We start from the raw sequence: 20,619 nt of genomic DNA on the forward strand, positions 1-20,619 counted from the left end.
CCTGTTGCGCTTTCCCTTGATTGGCCTCTCCTGCCATCTCCCCCCCCCCCCCCCCCGTCCCTTCCCAACCAGGAACTACGACTCCCATCATCCTCTGCTCTCTCTCCGGCCTCGGTTGCCGTGGCAACCTGAGGAGGAGGAGGAGGAGGAGGAGGATGCTCTGTGTCTTGTCTCCCGCAGCCCCACCCCCTCTGGGTCCATCGCCATGGCAACACACTCACTGGCTCCGCCCCCCCTTTGTGTTGCCATGGCGATGGACCCAGAGCCCCGCCCCTCCCCATTCAAGGAGGGAAGGAAAGACACCACGACCACGAGCACCACGGTGTTGACGTGTTTTATTCCTCGGAGTGCGGAAGAGTGAACACAAGAAGGAGCCCCCCCTCCCTCCCTCCCTCCGTCAGGATAAACAAACAAACAAACAAACAAGTAAACAATGCTTTGGTTCTATAAAAAAACAGCACAGAACACGAACGAACGCGGCGGGGAGTGGAAATGGTGACGGACCCGTGGTTGTACTTCCTGTCCTTTTAGAAAAAAAACAAAAACAAATATATATATATATATAGAGAGAGAGAGTTATGTACAGATACAAAAGTAAACAAAAACAAGAACACGCAGGAAAAGGGCTTTAGTGTCACATTGCAAACAAGGCCGGGAGGGGAGGGAGGGTCCTTCATGGAGGGAGAGAAGGAAGGAAGGAAGGAAAAAGGGAGGAAGGAAAAAGGGAGGAAGGAAGGAAGGAAGGAAAAAGGGAGGAAGGAAGGAAGGAGGAAAAAGGGAGGAAGGAAGGAAGAATAAAAGGAAGGAAAGAAAAAGGGAGAGAAAGGAGGAGAAGGGAGGGAAGGTTAAAGAGAAAAGAAAGGAAAAGAAAAAAGAAGGAAGGAAGGAAGAATAAAAGGTAGGAAAGGAAAGGGAGAGAAAGAAGGAAGGAAGGAAGGAAGGAAAAAGAAAGGGAGAGAAAGGAGGAGAAGGGAGGGAAGGTTAAAGAGAAAAGAAAGGAAAGGAAAGGAAGGAAGGAAAAAGGAAGGACGGAAGGAACGAAAGGGAGGAAAAGGTGGAGAGGAAGACGAAAGGGAAGGAAGGGAGGAAGGAAGGAAGGAAGGAAGGAAAAAGTGGAGAAAAGAGGAGAAAAGAGAAGGGAAGGAAGGAAGATGAAGGGAAGGAGAGAAGGAAGGAAGGAACGAAAGGGAAGGATAGATGGATGGAAAGAAGGAAGGAAGGAAGGAAGGAAGGAAGGGAGGGAGGGAGGAAGGAAGAAGAGGAGAAGGGAAGGAAGACAAAGGGAAGGACGGAAGGAAGGAACGGGAGGCCTTCCGGGTGTTTGGGAGGTGGAATGATGGGAGTTGGAGTCCAATCACCCAGGCCTGGGACGGATGGACGGACGGAAGGGAGGGAGGGAGGGAAAGAGAGGAGGGGCCCCTTTTCAGAACCGCCTTTGATGCCTGTGAGTGTGAGTGTCTGAGTGAGTGAGTGTGAGTGTGCACAGGGCAGGGGTCCTGGCTCCGCCCGCCCGCCCGCCCGCCTGCCAATCACCCCCTGGTCCCGCCCCGGGTCAGAACTCGACTTTGCAGGCGGGGAAGGTCTCGTCCTGCATGGCCACGGTGCTGTTGCTGCCCAGGACCGTCACGCCCAGCGCCTGCTGCCGCTCCAGCGTCTCCGTGTACCACGCGTGCATTGCCGCCGAGTCAAAGGTCGGGATCAGCGTCACCTGCCACACACGGGGAGGGAGGGGGGGGCACAGGGGGGGCACAGGGGTCACAAACCACGTCACCACCACCACCACAACAACACTATTTACATCCTGCCCCTAATCATAATAGATAGATAAATATTCTACATTATTAGACTTTATTTACATCCTGCCCCTAATAATAATAAATATTCTACATTATTAGACTATAATAATAATAATAAAATACTATAAAGCGGGGTATAACAACAACACTTTATTTATATCCTGTCCCTAATAACAACAATAATAATAAAAATAATAGATAGATAATATTCTACATTATTAGACTTTATTTACATCCTGCCCTGAATAATAATAATAATAGATAGATAGATAGATAATATTCTGCATTATTAGACTTTAATAATAATAAAATACCATAAAGCGGGGTATAACAACTACACTTTATTTATATCCTGCCCCTAAGAATAATAATACAGTAGAGTCTCACTTATCCAACGTTCTGGATTATCCAATGCATTTTTGTAGTCAATGTTTTCAATACATTATGATATTTTGGTGCTAAATTCGTAAATACAGTAATTACTACATCACATTACTGAGTATTGAACTACTTTTTCTGCCAAATTTGTTGTATAACATGATGTTTTGGTGCTTAATTTGTAAAATCATAACCTAATTTGATGTTTAATAGGCTTTTCCTTAATGCCTCCTTATTATCCAACGTATTCGTTTATCCAACATTCTGCCGGCCCATTTATGTTAGATAAGTGAGACTCTACTGTATATAAGGCACCGAGAGAGAGAGAGCATCAGAGGTCTTATGATTATTATGATTTATTTATTATTGATAAGCAATAATAAATAAATCATAATAATCATAATAAATAAGTCAATAATGTCCCGAAGTCAGCCCCATCTGCACCTGAAATGACAACCTTCACCCCTTTGCACACGCAGAGTATCCCAAAGAGACGTGGAGGGGTTTTGTTTACAATGTTTGGTTTGCCAAGAGGCCGTCCGGCAAGCACCTGTGTGTCGTGGGGCCAGAGCTGCTTGGCGGCCAGGAGGGCATCGAGCAGGCCCCGCATGGCGCCCTCCCTGAGCTGGTCCTGCCCGCTGACCACGTAGCACTGCGAGCGCACGCTCCGGAAGAAGCCCTCGTCCACGCCCGGAGACCCCCACGCCCCCGGCAGGTACGCCAGCTCCAGGTACACCGGCCACCCCCCCGCCGGGGACGCCCGCGCGCCTGCAAGACAGCGAGAACAACAACAACAACAATAATAATAACAATACAACAACAGGTCCCTTTCCCATGATCATCAGCTCATGTTCACTGTGGGATAATGATAATAATAATGATAATACAACATAGGCCCTTTCCTATCATCATAAGCTCATGTTCACTGTGTGATAATGATAATAATAATGATAATAATAATATTAAAACAACATAGGTCCCTTTCCTATTATCATAAGCCCACGTTCAGCATATAATAATACAAATAATAATAATAACAACAGCAACACAGGTCCCTTTCCCATTATCATAACCTCATGTTCACTGAGTGATAATGACAATAATAATAATACAACATAGGCCCTTTCCTATCATCATAAGCTCATGTTCACTGTGTGATAATGATAATGATAATGATAATAATAATACAACAACATAGACTTTTTCCCATGATCATAAGCTCATGTTCACTGTGTGATGTTAATAATGATAATAATATTACAACAACATAGGCCCTTTCCTATCGTCATAAGCCCACGTTCAGCATATAATAATAATAATAATAATAATAATAATAATACAACAACAACATAGACCTTTTCCCATGATCGTAAGCTCATGTCCACTGTGTGATAATGTTAATACTGATAACTCACCTGCGAGGGAGGCCCTTCCGGTGGCGGAGGCGGAGGCGGAGGGGGGTCCTCGGCTGGCGGAGCCCCTCTGTCCGGGGGGGAGGGAGGCCTTCCCGTCCCCGCTGGCCCGCCCGCCCAGGGCCTCGCTCTTGCTGCCCCCGCCCGTGGCGGAGGTGGTCCTGGCGCGCTCCCCGGGGCCGGCGGAGGAGGGCTTGGCGCGCCCGGAGGGGCCGGTGGGGGTGGGGGTGGGGGCGGCCCTCCCCTTGGCCGGGGCAGACCCCGCCCTCCCGCCGCCACTGCTGCCCTTGCTCCTCTCGGGGTCGGCCATGCAGAGGCCCGGCGGGGCGGCCAGCGGGCGGGGGTCCTTCAGGACGGCGGGCAGCGGGTCGCGGGGCATCTGGGCCAGGCCGTCCTCGTCGTCGTCGTCCGAGTCGGTGCCGGGTGCGGGGGGCAGGTCGGAGTCCGAGAGGGTGGGCAGGGACTCGCCGATGGAGGTGGGGGTGGTCTTGGCGCGGGAGGCCTTGCTGACGTCCTGCGACCCCCCGCTGCTGTTGGAGCGCTCGGACTTGGGGTGCTCGAACTCGCAGGGGGAGACCAGGCAGAGGTCGACGTCGTGAGGCGGGCGCAGGGCCAGGGCCAGGCCGGGCTTGGGCGGGGCCCGGGGGTCCGGCGGCTCCCCCGCCCCCTCCTCGCTGACGGGCGGCAGGACCTGCTCGAAGGAGACGGAGAGCGACTCGTCCACCTCGGTGGAGTGCGGGGAGCCCACCTCGGCCGGCAGCGAGGGCGTGGTCAGCGTCAGGGAGGCGGCCCCCGGGGAGAGGCGCCCCCCGCACGGCCGCTCCGGGAAGAAGGAGAACGAGTCGGAGGAGTCGGACTGAGAGCGCGAGGAGGCTGCGGAGGCGGAGGCCACGCAGGCGGAGTTGTCGTTGAGGAGCAGCACGACCGGCTCCTCGGCCGGGGAGAAGGGCAGCGGGGAGGGGCCGCAGGGGCTCCCGGGGGACATCATCTCCAGCGTCTTCTCCTCCGAGCTGCCCCCCGCCCCCTCCATCTCCAGCGGGGAGGTCGGACTGAGAGGGGCCCGGAGCGGGGACGCGGCCTCTCCCACGCCGGCGCCCTGCCGCAGGGCCTGGGGGCTCTCCGCCTCGGGGGACGCGGCCACAGGGCCCTCCTCCGCGGACGGGCCGCCCTCCTCCTGGACCGGGGTCTCGGGAGGGGCTTCGGAGCCCTCGGCAGGGGCTCTTTTGGGGGGCACCCTGGGGGCGGCCTTGCCCTTCAGCTTCTCCGCCTCCTTCTTCGGGGCCTTCTTGACGGTGGCGCTCCCCACCTTGGCCACAGAGGCCTTGCGGGTGTCCTTGGCGGGCTCCTCCTTCTTGGGGGGCTCTTTCCGGGGGGCCTCTCCCTTGCTGTCCTTCTTGGGGGGCTCTTTCCGGGGGGCTTCTCCCTTGCTGTCCTTCTTGGGGGGCTCTTTCCGGGGGGCTTCTCCCTTGCTGTCCTTCTTGGGGGGCTCTCTCCGGGACGTTTCCGCCTTCCCGTCCTCCTTTTTGGGGACGTCTTTCCGGGGGGCTTCTCCCTTGCTGTCCTCCTTCTTGAGGGTCTCCCTCCGGGACGTTTCCGCCTTCCCTTCCGCCTTCTTGGGGACCTTCCCCTCCTTCTTCTGAGCCCCGTCCTCGCTGGGGGCCGCCTTCCTGGCCTCCTTCTTGACCGCCGGCTGCTTCTCCTTGGGCTTCTCCTCGATGGAGACCCTCTTCTCCTGCTCCTCCTCCACCTTCTCCTTCTTCTCCTTGAGGCCCGAGAGGCTGGAGGCCGAGCGCAGGCTCTCCTGGCTCCCGCCGGCCCTCCTCCGGCCCTGGAGGTCCAGGTCGTCCTGCGTGACCACCGGCCGGCGGAGGAAGTCCAGGTGCCGGACCTTCTCCAGCCCCTCCAGGACGCGGCCCTGCGGGGTGCAGCCGGGGAAGAGGACGCGCACCAGCTTCTCGGAGGGGCCGGCCGGGTGCCAGACCAGCAGGACGCAGACGGAGGTCAGGCAGGGCAGGGGCAGCGCCTCCAGCCCCTTCGGCGGGGGTCCGCCGGCCCACTCCTTGCGCAGGAAGTCCACCTCCCGGCTGCCCTTCACCGGGTGCAGCACGAACATGTCCAGCCGGCCCACGCCCATCTTCTCGAAGAGGACGGTGGGCTCCGCCTTGGGGCCGGGCCCCCGGCAGAGGGGCAGCGGCCGGACCCCCAGGCGGTCCAGGCAGTGCAGGGTGAGCCGGGCCTCGTCGCAGCTCCGCAGCAGCGCCGCTCCGGACGCCGGCTCCGTCTCCTTGGTCCCGCGCAGCCTCTCCGCGGCGTTGAGGAAGACCACCCCCAGCTCCGGCGAGACCAGGTTGCGCACCCACTCCACCGGGCGCTCCACCTCCGCCGTGGCCGCCTCCGCTTCGGCCAGCTTCCGCCGCAGGAGGCTGTTGACGCCGGGGAGGTTGTCGGTGCCCAGGTGGGTGACCAGCAGCGAGTCCACGCGGTCCAGGTGCCGCACCAGCTTCCAGAAGGAGGAGCGCGGGTCCGAGCCGCCGTCCACCAGCACGTTGAAGCCGTTGACGGCGAAGAAGGCCGCGTCGCCGCGCCCGCCGGGGAAGACGTAGCAGCAGGGCCGCGCCAGGCGCAGGAAGCCCACCGCCCCGGGCGGCTCCAGCAGCTCAAAGGGCGAGGGCGGCTCCAGCGACTCCGAGAGGTACTCCAGGAACTCCCCCAGGCCCTCCGACCCCGCCGGCCGCGGCGGCTGCACCGGGCCCGGGTTGAAGCGCAGCTCCAGCAGCCCCGCCAGCTCCGCCGCGGCCCCCACGGGGTCCCGCCACTCCCCAAAGTCCGGGCAGACCACCGTCAGGCGCCGGCGGGAGGGCGCCGAGCCCAGCAGCTCCACCACCTGTGTAATGGAAACAGAAGGGGGCGGTCAGCAACAGGTATTATAATACTAATAGTAAGAATAAACTTTATTTATACCCCACCACCATCTCCCCAACGGGGACTCGGGGCGGCTTACATGGGGCCATGACCAGAACAATACCATATAACAATAGAACAACAAATCATATTATTATTAGATAGAGATATGACAGACCCAGATTGAAGAGGGGTCACCCAAGGTCACAGTGGACACAAGTCTGGGAGGGTCATCTGAGATCAAAATACACCCATGTATTATCATTATTATTATTATTATTAGATAAGTAGATAGATGGAGATATGACCGAACTTGAGGGTTCACCCAAGGTCATGATGGGTCTATTATTATTATCATTATTATTATTATTAATAATAATCAGAAAGCCCTATGTGCCAATGTCATTCTATATTATTATTATTATTATTACTATTATTATTATTATAGATATAGCTGTGATATTATTATTACAGCTCAGTCTGGACAGAAGGGAGGGAGGGAGGGGCGCCCGGCGAGCTCACCCACCTCCTTGTCGGCCAGGATCTGGAGGAGGTCCCGGAGGGCGAAGGCGCCCCTCTGCAGGACCAGCTCCCCGGTCTCCTCCACGAAGGGCCCGGCAAAGACCACCAGCTTGTCCCGCGAAGGGTCCGCCACCAGGTTGCGGAGCTGGAAGGGAGAGAGGAAGCCGGGCGAATGATGAGAAGCCCTGCAGAAGCCCCCCATCTCACCCCTCCCTGTGGGGCCGGCAGCGGGGCGCCGCACCTCGTCGCAGACGGACGTGTCCGAGGGGTTCAGCAGCACCAGGGCCTCCAGGACGTCCCCGCGGTGGTGGAGGGCCCGCTGACCTGCAGAGGAGAGGAGAGAGGTGGATGCCAACCCCAGGCCGCCCAGGATGACCGGTGGCCCCTCCTTTCCTCCCTCCGCCCTCACCTTTGACCATGTCCGAGAAGGTGGCCGAGTGGCGGGAGACAAAGAGCTTGAGCTGCTGGTCCAGGTCGCAGGCCGCCGGGTCGACGTCCCAGGAGCGGATGCCTGAGCGAGAAACAGGCTTGCGGTGGAAACAATTCGCCTCCCTCTCCCCCAAGATGATGACAACTCTTCCAGGAGTGGATTTCCCTTCCTTTTCTCTAGGTACTGCTTTATGCGGGGAGGCTCATTTAACTAACTGCGACACCATAAAAACTCCCAGCAGCGTGCGGAAGGAAATGGGGAAGTACTCCATCAAGGGCTCGGTGTCAATGAAGAAGAAACTCCCCCTGTGGCTGGAATCGCGCAGACCCCCCATGAAGCAGGAAAATGTTAAATTGCCTCTGTGTCTGTCTAGATATGTCTAATAATGGCGTTGAATGTTTGCCATGTATATGTTCATTTTACCCAGTTCATTTTATTTTGCCAAATCCATGTTTTTACCATGATTGTCTATTGTACATACAGTAGAGTCTCACTTATCCAACGTAAACGGGCTGGCAGAACGTTGGATAAGCAAGTATGTTGGATAATAAGGAGGGATTAAGGAAAAGCCTATTAAACATCAAATTAGGTTATGATTTTACAAATTAAGCACCAAAACATCATGTTAGACAACAAATTTGACAGAAAAAGTAGTCCAATACACAGTAATGTTATGTTGTAATTACTGTATTTACGAATTTAGCACCAAAATATCATGATATATTGAAAACATTGACTACAAAAATGGCTTGGATAATCCAGAATGTTGGATAAGCAGGTGTTGGATAAGTGAGACTCTACTGTATATGTATTTTTTTATTATGTTTAGGGTGTTAATTTACTTTCTGTCTGTATTTTCTGATGTTATTGTATTTCTTTGCTGTTTTATCCGGGCTTGGCCCCTCGGGGAGATGGAGGCGGGGTATAAAAATAAATTATTATTATTATTATTATTATTATTTTTATGTGCATTGGGATCCGCCCTGAGTCCCCTTCGGGGTGAGAAAGAAGGGCGGAATATAAATACTGTAAATAAATAAATAAACAAACAAACAATGTTGCTTACATTTTGTCCTTATGTTGCCCCATGTAAGCCGCCCCGAGTCCCCGCGGGGAGGTGGTGGCGGGGTATAAATAAAAATTATTATTATTATTATTATTATTATTATTATTATTATTATTATGTGCATTGGGATCCGCCCTGAGTCCCCTTCGGGCTGAGAAAGAAGGGTGGAATAGAAATACAGTAAGCAAGCAAGTAAATAAATGAATCAGAGCCCTCCCGACAGATGTCCATGCCGAGGGAGTGCAAGGGTGAACGGATGGCTGGACGGACGGATGACACAGGCTCCTTTGGCCCTGAGCCGAAAGCAAGGAGGCCTTGGCAATTCCTTCCCGTTCCTTCTCTCTTTGCCTTGATGTCACTACAGGAGGAAGGGACCCTGCTGCTGCTGCTGCTGCTGGTTCTGCTTCTCTCGTTTCCTGTTTGGCGGAGGGAGGAAGCCCAGGGAAAGGGGAAGCCAGGCAGGAAGAAAGCAAGGAGGAAGGCAGGCAGGCAAAGCCAGGGAGAGAAGGCCTTTTTTGGGCAACGGGAGCAAGAGGAGGGACGGGCGGGAGGCCCCAGCGCACACAGGCCTCCCTTTCTTCCCGGCCGGCAGGGCTCCCCGGGGCTGCGGCCGCATGACCTGCGCCTGGGCCTCATGCGCTTCTCCCCAGTGCTCTCCTCGGTCTGATTCATGTGCTTCTTTCTCTCTCAATCACATCACACTGTGTCATAATAAATAATAATAATATACTTTATTTATACTCCGCTCTATCTCCCCAGGCGGGACCTTTCGTAGACCTTCTGTTTCTAAAGAGCGATCTGGGAAAAGCTTGACAATATAATAATATATTTACCATCTTGTGGGCTTAGAAAAAAAACACATTCTTGAAGGTTGCTTTACATTACGGACAATGAAAAGTAGTCCTAAGTATTATATTTATATCCGCCGTGAGTCTTCTTCGGGAGAGATAAAGCAGGGAATAAATATAATAATAATAACAATAATATTAATAATAATAGATACATCGCCACTTGGAGTCTCCTTTGGGGAGACAAAGCAGGGAATAAATATAATAATAATAACAACAACAATAATAATAGATACATAGCCACTTGGAGTCTCCTTTGGGGAGACAAAGCAGGGAATAAATATAATAACAATAATAATAATAATAGACACATAGCCTTTGGGAGATGTAAAGCAAGGTATACATAATAATAATAATAATAATAATAATAATAATAAATATAAATATATAACTACTTGGATTCTGCTTCGGGAGAGATAAAGCAGGGTATAAAATATAATAATAATAATAATAATAATAATAATAATAATAATAGATACATAGCCACTTGGAGTCTCCTTCGGGAGACATACAGCAGGGTATAAAAATATTATAATAATAATCATAATAATAGATATATAGCCACTTTGAGTCTCCTTCAGGAGACATAAAGCAGAGCATAAATATAATAATAATAATAATAATAATAATATTATACATAGCTGCTTTGAGTCTCCTTCGGGAGACATAAAGAGGGATATAAATAAATATAATAATAATAATAATAATAATAATAATAATAATAATAATAATAATAATAGATACATAGCCACTTTGAGTCTCCTTTGGGGAGATAAAGCAGGGTATAAACATAATAATAATAATAAGAAGAAGACACATAGCCGCTTTGAGTTTCCTTTGGGAGACGTAAAGCAAGGTATACATAAATAATAATAATAATAAAAATAATAAGAAATACATAGCCATTTGGAGTCTGCTTTGGAAGAGATAAAGCGGGGTATAAAATATAATAATAATAATCATAATAATAGATATATAGCCGCTTTGAGTCTCCTTCAGGAGAGATAAAGCAGGGTATAAATATAATAATATTAATAATAATAATAATAATATACATAGCCGCTTTGAGTCTCCTTCGGAAGACATAAAGCAGGCTATCCATAATAATAATAATAATAACTGAATGGCCTTGCAGCTTCAAAGCCTGGCTGCTTCCTGCCTGGGAGAATCCTTGGTTGGGAGGTGTTAGCTGGCCCTGATAGTTTCCCGAGGCAAGTCCCGCCCCCTTCGGGACCCCCACCCGGCTTCCGGCCCCTCCCCCCACTTCCGGCGCCCCCCTCACCGGCTCTGAGGGCCTCCAGCGCCGCCTTCCTCAGCCCGGCCCGGGCGCCTCCGGGGCCGAAGACCGCCAGCAGCGAGAAGCGGGGCCTTTCCGCGGCGGAGGGAGTCCGGAGCTCGCCTCCGCCCCCGCCGCCGAGGACCTCCCGGGGCTCCGCTCCCGTCCCTGCCTCCGCCGCCGCCGCCGCCATCTTGCTTTGGCGCCTCAGAGGCGTCGCCCCGCCCCGCCCCCTGCAGGCCCCGCCCCTCGCTTCACTGGCAACCAATGGGAGACGAGGATTGGCCGAGGGGCGGTGCCTTTCCTTCTGAAGGCCGAGAAGAGGCCGCCCTCCGCGTCATTGGCAACCAATGAGAGAGGAGGACTGGCCGAGGGGCGGGGCCTTTTCCTTTCACAGAGAGCGAGCCAAGTCCGCCGCCTCCGCCATCTTGGTTTGGCGTTTCGGAGGCGTCGCCAGGCCCCGCCCCCGCGTCACTGGTGACCAATAAGAGAAGAGGATTGGTCAAGAGGCGGGGCCTGTTCCTTTCAAAGACAGAAAAGGCCGAGGACGGCGCTTCTGAGCATGCGCGGAGCTGGCCTCTTCTCCCATCCATTCATTCACTCATTTATTTATATCCCGCTTTCTCTCTTATAACATTGTAACTATTATTCTCATTATATTATTATTATTAGTATAAAGATTTCATGATTGCAACATTATTACTACATTATTGATTCATTATATGTATTAATTATGGTGCTATTACTTACATTGGCCACCAGGTGGGGATAGCAACACTTTCCCTACTACAGGGAAATCTATCCTAACTGGCTATGACTGGATGTGCCTCTGTCAGGAGGGATTAGATGGTGTCTTCTAAGATATACCTATTGTGTATGTATAAATGTGTATATATATATATATAGTAATATACATATATATATATATATATATATATATATATATAGTAATATATATACAGTATATAGTAATATATATATATAGTAATATATATATAGTAATGATTAAATACGTAAAAATCAATACTATTAAAACACACACACACACACACACACACACATATATATATATATATATATATATTCAAACTTATATGCCGCCACTCCCCTAGGGCTCGGGGCGGCTTACAAGAACAGGCTAAAATCAACAATTTAAAAAACATCTTCAAAAACATCTTAATAAACATCCTAAAAGCACCTTTTAAAACATCAATAACAGAACTCAAAAGCCTTTAAAGAAAATACTTCCAAGCAAAGGACGAAAGCGAGGCCGCTTTGTATAATTGACCGGCTTTATTGATGCATCATCCAATTTCCTTCCAATCCTGATCCTTTTAACACAGCGACTCCACAAATATATTAAAACACGTATTTATGGCACATTGAATGGGGAAAGTATATTTATATATAAATGTATACATATAGTAAACGAAGGGGAAAGAAACTGTGAGAATCCAAACACACGTTCATTCATTTGTTCGTCCATCAGAAAATAAAATACAGTGTTCTGAATTGAAGGTCAAGGCCAGGGTGCAATTGGGGTGTGTGTCCCCTTTAAGGAGGCGGGGTTTGGCACTGTTTTTGGGCGTGGCTTCAAGAAGGGGGCGGGGCCTCCCTGTGAGACTCCAACTGGCACTAGAGAAGGAATGCACAAAGGGGGTGGGGCTTAGCTACAAGGGGGCGGAGTGTAATGGGGCGTTTTCCCTTTAAGGGGGAGGAGTTTGGCACTATCTGGGGGCGGGGCTTCAAGAAGTGGCGGGACTTCAATGTATTCTGGCACAAAAGGCGACCCACAAATGACCCCAAAGCCGGGGCTGGGAAATACACAAAGGGGGGGGGCTTATGTACAAGAGGGCGGGGCTTACCCACAAAGAGGCGTGGCCTTCTTAAAGAGGCCTGTCCCGGAAACTAGGGCTTCCATTCCTTCTCAAGGGCCAAGGGGAGGAAGCGGAAATGCCAAAGGGGAGGGAGGGGTCCCACGAGGCCTGCGTCCCCCCGCCATTCCCGGAAGAGGAAGAGGAAGTGGTCCGGCTATAGGATGTTGCAGGGCTTCTTGTCCTTGAAGGGGTTCTCGGAGGCCGGGAGCCCCACCAGGAGCGGGTCCGAGCGCGACTGCTGCTCACAGAAGCTCATCAGCTCCGAGGAGGCCTTGGAGACCTAGGAACGCGAGTAGATAGATAGGTACCGCTTTAGGAGGGGAGGCAATGAAAACGCGAGTAGATAAATAGGTACCGCTTTAGGAGGGGAGGTTATGAAAACCCGAGTACATAAATAGGTACTGCTTCAGGAGGGGAGGTTATGAAAACGCAAGTAGATAAATAGGTACCGTGTTAAGTAATTAAAAAGTTACATCATCTAAGGAAGTAATAATAATAATAATAATAATAATAATAATAATAATATGTTGTTCCCAGGGTCCAGGCTTCTATGATGCCCCCCCCGCTCCGTCCGCCAGGTTGAAAGCAGAAACGTGAGTAGATAAATAGGTACCGCATTGAGTAATTAAAAAGTCATATCATCTAAGGAAGTAGTAGCAGTAATAATAATAACAATATGTTTTTCCCTGGGTCCAGGCTTCTATGATTCCCCCCATCTGCCTGGTAGAAAGCAGAAACGCGAGTAGATAAATAGGTACCGTGGTAAGTAATTAAAAAGTCACATCATCAAAGGAAGCAGTAGTAGTAATAATAATACTATGTTGTTCCCAGGCTTCTATGATGCCTCCACCACCCCGTACCCCATGTAACGAACACGGGAAGGGGCCCGCCTGCATGCATGCAACACGCAACGCATGCCCGACCTTGATGCGCTCGATCCCGGCCTCGATGCGCAGCTGCTCCACCAGCTTCCGGGCCTGGGCGACGTTGTTAGTGGCCGACATGGCCGCCCATCGGCCCCCGAGGCCCTGCCCGGGAGGAAGGAAAGCACAGCGAATATTATATCTGTCTTATAATTATGTTTTTCTATTTATTACTGGACTGGATGGCCTTTGGGGGACCCCTCCCAAGTCTATGGCGCGATGCCTAGCTCATATAGATATATATAGACCCACATACATACACGCCGTACCTGTGGTCAGGTGAATGGCAAAGGCCCAGCTTGCTCCCGTCCTTCCTTCCTTCCTTCCTTCAGACGCAGCCTCGCCCTGAAAACAACAACAACAAACAACAGAGAGATGCATTCTGTGTGTGGTCATATGTGCGCCTGAGAAGGATCAATATGATTGATCGATCGGTCGATCGGGAGCTGAAATAGGACAAATGCCCATAGCCATTCTCCCTATAGATCTGACCTCAAGTACACAAATTATTATGTAAAGCTGGATGGCCATCTGTTGGGAGGGATTGGATGGTGCCTTTCCATAAAGCGAGTGGACCAGATGGCCTTTAGGCGTCCCTTGTTTAGCTAGTTATATTATATTATATTGCATTATTAATTAGTATAATATTGTATTACCTAATAATAATATTATCAATATTATAAGTACATTTATATACCTACATTCATATATACTAGTAGTGTATACAGATGCCGGGGTTTGCATTTTCCAATACGAACAAACAAACAAGCCAGTAAACAAGCAAACCTACTTGGTCCGCAGCGCCCAGCCCGCCGTCGCAACACAAACTAACCAACACACGTAAATCCGCACATATGTTGACATATAGAGATATATATATAGATGTGCAGATGTAAACAAACACAATGGGAAAGGCAACGAAGGCGCACAGGAAAAGCCCTAATGGACCGTTTGCCCCGAAGGCGGGAGATGCCGAGTAGATACAAGGCAGCAGGGAGTTCCACAGGTAGGAGCCAACAGCAGGAAGGCCCTGCCAATCAATTCCTCCAGGCCCCGCCCCCTGATTAACATGCAAGCCCCTCCTCTTGGTATCAGTCCTATGGAAATACTCAATATTTATGCTTCCCTGGTTAGCATACAAGCCCCTGATCAATATGCACGGCCCTCCCCTGATTAGCATGCAAGCCCCTCCTCCTGATACAAGGCTCCTCCCCCTCCCGCACCCTGTTATTGCCATGCAGGCCCCGCCCACCGCCTCCGCAGAAGCCCCGCCCCTTTTAGAATCCGCAAGCTTCGCCCCGACAGGTGTCTGTCCCACGTGACCCTGGGTTCGACCCCCCCTCCTCCTCCCCCGGCGATAAGGAAGGGGGATCACGTGACCGGGGAGCGGGCCCGCTCGGCCTTACCGCCGTCGCCGCTCCGCCTGCCTCCCTCCGGCGCAACGCACCCTGCTGCCGAGCCCCGGACGGAGGACGGAGACCGACAGCCCCGCGCAGCCAATTAGCGAGACGGAACCTCACCGCGGGGGCGGGCCTCCAGCGCAGCCGCCATGATCGGTTGTGCCAGGGCTGGGGCGGGGACTTGGGTAGCCAATCGGGGCACCGCATGCAAATTTAGCGGCGGGGATTTTGACTATGCAGGAACCGCCAGTCCGGAGGAGGGGAGGGGGGCGGAGCCGGTGACTTCGGCAGCCAATCATGGCTCGGCATGCAAATGACTTTTGACTATGCATGAGCCGGAAATGGCCTTATTCAGCAGCTGTTCCTTCCGTGGTGAAGCGGCTGAGGTAAAATGGCGGGAAAGGCAGGAGGCGCCATTCCTCAAGGCGGGAAAAGTCTCGCGTTGACGTTTTCAAGCGGTAATTTGTCCTGTTTTGTGAGGTTAAATGAGTCACAATAATAATAATAATATTCATAGTAATTAATATGTCATTACAATAATAATAATTCTCATATTGTTATTCTTATTTTAGGAAGGCCGCCCAAATTACACACAACAGAAAGGTATTTATTATTATTATTATTATTATTATGCTTGGGTTGTATATTACACATTTACTATTATTAGTAAATATTACACAATTATTATTATTATTATTATACTTGGGTTATATAATACACAGTTACTAGTATATATTACACATTATTATTATACTTGGGTTATATATTACACAGTTATTATATATACACAATTATTATTATACTTAGGTTATATATTAAACATTATTATAATATTTGGGTTATATATTGCACATTATTTTTATTATGTATATATATATATTACACAAATATTATTAAACTTGGGTTACATATTACACATATATTATTATATGTTACACAATTATTATTATTATACTTGGGTTATATATTACACATTTATATATTTATATTACACAATGATGATGATGATGATTACTATTATTATATATTACACCATGATTATGATGATACTTGGGTTATATATTACATTATTATTATTATTATTATTATTATACTATTATTATTTATTATACTTGGGTTACATATTACACAATTATTATTATATATTACACCATTCTTATTTTTATACTTGGGTTATATGTTACACATTTATTATTATATGTTACATAATAATAATTATTATTATACTTTGGTTATATATTACACAATTATTATTATTATGATTATACTTGGGTTATATATTACACATTTATATATATTTATATATACAGTAGAGTCTCACTTATCCAAGCCTCGCTTATCCAAGCCTCTGGATAATCCAAGCCATTTTTGTAGTCAATGTTTTCAATATATCGTGATATTTTGGTGCTAAATTTGTAAATACAGTAATTACAACGTAACATTACTTTGTATTGAACTGCTTTTTCTGTCCAATTTGTTGTATAACATGATGTTTTGGTGCTTAATTTGTAAAATCATAACCTAATTTGATGTTTAATAGGCTTTTCCTTAATCCCTCCTTATTATCCAAGATATTCGCTTATCCAAGCTTCTGCGGGCCCATTTAGCTTGGATAAGTGAGACTTTACTGTACTACACAGTTATTATTATTATTATATATTACACCATTATTATGATTATATTTGGGTTATATATTACACATGTATTATTAGTACAGTATTATATATTGCACCATTATTATTATTATTATTATTATTATATTTGGGTTATATATTACGCATTTGTTATTATATATATTACACATTTATAATCATTATTATTATTATGTACTTACTTGGGTTATTTGAGAAAGCCAGTGTTTCAAATGTCTGAAATGCATAAATCTGTGGGCGAACTACAACTCCCATCCTGCCGGAAACCCCCACCGGCCCTTAAATTGTGTTACGTTGGGCAATCTCGCTCTCTGGATGTGTCATGGGTTTGGTTCATTGTGCTCTCTGGCTTCAGGGTGATCATATTTCCATTTTTATTACGTGTATCGATGTATTTATATATACGCGTGTGTGTATGTACTATGTATATTTGAACACACACACACACACCCTGCTCCCCAATTTTCCATCCCGTCTCCCAAGTGCCGAGGGAGCAGATGGTTGTTGCCACAGCAACCGGGTGAGTGACGCATTTTGCAGAAGGTCTAAAGGAGGACGTGCCTCGTTTTGCAAAACATGGGAAGGGAGAAAGAGGAGAGAGAGGTTGGTTGTCCTCCGCACCACACGCACACGCGTGCACACACACACACACACACACACACACAAACTCCCAGGGCCCTGCGTTGTGGTGTTGTCCATCCTTCCTTCTTCCTGTCCACCTATCCTCAATGTTATTATCCTTGAGTTGTCGAAGGAAGGCTTCATGGCCGGAATCACTGGGCTGCTGTGAGTTTTCCGGGCTGCCTGGCCTTGTTGCAGAAGCATTCTCTCCTGGCGTTTTGCCTGCTTCTGGAACACGGCCAGGCAGCCCGGAAAACTCACAGCAACCCAATAATAACAAAAACAACAATAGAACCATAGAATCCTAGAGTTGGAAGGGACCCTCAAAGACCTTCCAGCCCAATAATAATAATAATAATTATGATAATAATTATAGAACCATAGAGTTGGAAGGGACCCTCAAAGACCATCCAGCCTAATAATAATAATAATAATAATAATAATAATAATAATAATGATGATAATAATAGAAGAAGAACCATAGAGTCTTAGAGTTGGAAGGGACCCTCAAAGACCATCCAGCCCAATAATAATAATAATAATAATAATAATAATAATAATAATAATAGAACCATAGAGTCCTAGAGTTGGAAGGGACCCTCAAAGACCATCCAGCCCAATAATAATAATTAATAATAATAATAATAATAATAGAATCAAAGACCATCCAGCCCAACCCCGTTAGGCCATAAATATATACCCACTAGCTGTGCCTGGCCACGCGTTGCTGTGGCGAAGTATGGTGGTATGGGAAATAAAGTATTGAGGAATTGGTGGTAGTTAAGGTCAAGGGTCCCCTGGGCTGAGTGGGTTGCTAGGAGACCAAGTGGGTGGAGCTTAGCCTTCTAACTGGCAGCAATTGGATAAAAACAATTCTTCCTCTCCCTCTAATTAGGACTTTATTTTTCTTTGCTTTTTGTTGTATCAACCTAGAGGCATGGATGAGGGGTTGTGCTGTCAATTTTTGAGGTTGTGGGGTGTTTACTTTTGTTGTTTTGTCCGCTGCCGTGATGCCATCACTCTTTTATATATATAGATTGTTATCCTTCCTTCTCTTCATCCATCCATCCCTCCCTCTTTTCCAAAGAACCAGGCCAGGAGGGGCGTTGGGATAAATCTGTATTTTTTTATTCATTCAACGGAAGACTATTTCTAGAATAAAGGCTACATCGTACCATGGGTTGGTTTCCGTTTTATTATTGTTATTATTATTACGTCGTCGTCGTTAATAATATTTCTTGTCAGTAGTAGTAAGTTAGTTAGTAAGAGTATTAATAGTAAGAGTAGTATATTTGTTTATGTTGCGCCTTTTGGGGTATTTCCCCCCCCTTTTTTTCCCTTTTTATAAAAACAGAAGGAGAAGCCTTCGGGAGAAATTGCACCGAAGAGGAGGAGGAGCAAGCGAGCGGGAAAGGGAGCTTCTATGTACAATGCAAAGGCTGGGCTTGCTGTGAGTTTTCGGGCTGGGGGGGGGGGGTGGCATGTTCCAGCAGCACTCTCTCCTGACGTTTCACCTGCATCTGTGGATAATGGCATCATAAGATATATATAGTGATATATATATTCCACTTTCTTGACTCAGAAGATGCCCTTAGCCACCGATGCAGGCCAAACGTCAGGAGAGAGTGCTGCTGCATTGCATTTGGCCACCCAGCCCGGCAAACAACTCCCAGCAGTCTCAGGGTGTTCCTAAGGCCAACCCGCCCACCCGGCCCCGGCCTCCGCCCACCTGCTGTCCAGGGCTGGCGCTGGTTGTGCTTGTGCCCCAGAGGAAGGGGATGCTGGCTCTGGAAGGGGACACTGGGCCCCTCTTGTCTTCCGGTGGCTCCTGGGGGCCAAGGCAGGGAGAGGAACGCACCGTCCATCCAGGGACGAAGAGGGGGTCCGGACCAAGTCTCGGGCCGGATAGGGTAACATTCTGGGACATGCTGGAACCAGAAAGATGTTGGCGATAATGATGAGGAACCAGGGGATGATACCTTCTGAGTGTAGAGATCCTTCTGGCTGTGATGACAAGGCTGGTGATGATAGTGATGATGATGAACCAGAGGTTGACACCTTCTGAATACAAAGCCTTATTGACTGTAATCATGATGGTGGTGGTGGTGGTCATGATAATGATGAGGAACCAGGGTTGATACCTTCTGAGTGTAGAGGTCCTTCTGGCCGTGATAACAAGACTGGTGATGATAGTGATGATGATGAACCAGAGGTTGACACCTTCTGAATGCAGAGCCTTATTGACTGTAATCATGATGGTGGTGGTGGTGGTCATGATAATGATGAGGAACCAGGGTTGATACCTTCTGAGTGTAGAGGTCCTTCTGGCCGTGACGACAAAGCTGGTGATGATAATGATGATGATGAGGAATCAGAGGTTGACACCTTCTGAATGCAGAGCCTTATTGACTGTAATTATGATGATGATGGTGATGGTGGTCATGATAATGATCAGAAACCAGGGGTTGATACCTTCTGAGTGTTGAGGTCCTTCTGGCCGTGATAACAAGGCTGGTGATGATAGTGATGATGATGAACCAGAGGTTGACACCTTCTGAATGCAGAGCCTTTTTGACTGTAATCATGATGATGGTGGTGGTGGTCATGATAATGATGAGGAACCAGGGGTTGATACGTTCTGAGTGTAGAGATCCTTCTGGCTGTGATGACAAGGCTGGTGATGATAGTGATGATGATGAACCAGAGGTTGACACCTTCTGAATGCAAAGCCTTATTGACTGTAATCATGATGATGGTGGTGGTGGTCATGATAATGATCAGAAACCAGGGGTTGATACCTTCTGAGTGTAGAGGTCCTTCTGGCTGTGATGACAAGTCTGGTGATGATAGTGATGATGTGGAACCAGAGGTTGACACCTTCTAACTGCAGGGTCTTTTGACTGTGATAGTGATAATGTTCCCATTCGCCCCACTTGTGTCCCTATTGCAATGCATGGGGTGTCTAGGGACCCCCACCCCTTTTTGGCAGGTTCTGACCTAGTGACGGAGGCCAACGGAAGGGTGAAGCATCCTGGTGCCCTCTGGGCATTTTTCAGGCTACAGGTCCCCTCTGCTTGTCACCCGCAATCCTTGTGCTTCCTTTCGCGGATGAGCTCCAATGTAACCCCCCCTCGAGCCTTAGTAGGGAGCCCGACCCCCTTGCCGTGTGCTTTTCGGATTGGTTGTGTTACCTTGTGCTGCTTTGGAAGCCAAAGCCCCTGAATTAACAAAACAAAATAAGTACATTTCACAGTCCGGCGGGATCGGACGGACAGCGTCGACACAGTCTTGGCAAATGAAGAGCTGCAAGGGAGGAAGGGAGAGGAGAAGACGAAGGAAGGAGCAAAGCACGGGCGGACGGGTGGACGGATGGGCTCTCCAAGCGCCACAGTGGGTCCCGGGACCTTTGGGGAAAGGATTGTGCTCACAGTGTCGTCAGCGGGGCCGCGGCAGGCGAAGGGATCCCCGCACTGCTTTGCTCAGTCCATCCACTTCGGGAGATTGAGGGAGAGGCCGA

General features: G+C 48.8%; 2 protein-coding genes across 2 annotated transcripts; both read right to left on the reverse strand.

The window, feature by feature from the left end:
- Positions 1-318: 318 nt before the first annotated feature.
- map1s (microtubule associated protein 1S) lies at positions 319-10,856 on the reverse strand. Its single transcript, XM_062960627.1, has 7 exons — positions 10,636-10,856; positions 7,419-7,520; positions 7,251-7,333; positions 7,014-7,154; positions 3,590-6,470; positions 2,725-2,942; positions 319-1,708 (listed from the first exon to the last, which is right to left on the reverse strand). The coding sequence occupies exons 1-7, from the start codon at positions 10,820-10,822 to the stop codon at positions 1,553-1,555; spliced, it is 3,768 nt and encodes a 1,255-aa protein (XP_062816697.1). The 5' UTR covers positions 10,823-10,856; the 3' UTR covers positions 319-1,552.
- Positions 10,857-11,903: 1,047 nt separating this feature from the next.
- Positions 11,904-14,912, reverse strand: gng7 (G protein subunit gamma 7). Its single transcript, XM_062960653.1, has 4 exons — positions 14,836-14,912; positions 13,699-13,774; positions 13,430-13,534; positions 11,904-12,786 (listed from the first exon to the last, which is right to left on the reverse strand). The coding sequence occupies exons 3-4, from the start codon at positions 13,508-13,510 to the stop codon at positions 12,661-12,663; spliced, it is 207 nt and encodes a 68-aa protein (XP_062816723.1). The 5' UTR covers positions 13,511-13,534; positions 13,699-13,774; positions 14,836-14,912; the 3' UTR covers positions 11,904-12,660.
- Positions 14,913-20,619: the final 5,707 nt, after the last annotated feature.

Source organism: Anolis carolinensis, unplaced genomic scaffold (assembly GCF_035594765.1).
Source record: "Anolis carolinensis isolate JA03-04 unplaced genomic scaffold, rAnoCar3.1.pri scaffold_7, whole genome shotgun sequence".
NCBI lineage: Eukaryota > Metazoa > Chordata > Lepidosauria > Squamata > Dactyloidae > Anolis > Anolis carolinensis.

Coding starts and splice junctions, on each gene's coding strand:
- gng7 (XM_062960653.1), bottom strand. CDS start 13,510: ATGTCGGCCACTAACAACGTCGCCCAGGCCCGGAAGCTGGTGGAGCAG. Junction 12,787..13,429: donor CCGGGATCGAGCGCATCAAG/GTCGGGCATGCG, acceptor TCGCGTTCCTAG/GTCTCCAAGGCCTCCTCGGA.
- map1s (XM_062960627.1), bottom strand. CDS start 10,822: ATGGCGGCGGCGGCGGCGGAGGCAGGGACGGGAGCGGAGCCCCGGGAG. Junction 6,471..7,013: donor AGATCCTGGCCGACAAGGAG/GTGGGTGAGCTC, acceptor TCCATTACACAG/GTGGTGGAGCTGCTGGGCTC. Junction 1,709..2,724: donor TCTGGCCCCACGACACACAG/GTGCTTGCCGGA, acceptor CGTGTGTGGCAG/GTGACGCTGATCCCGACCTT.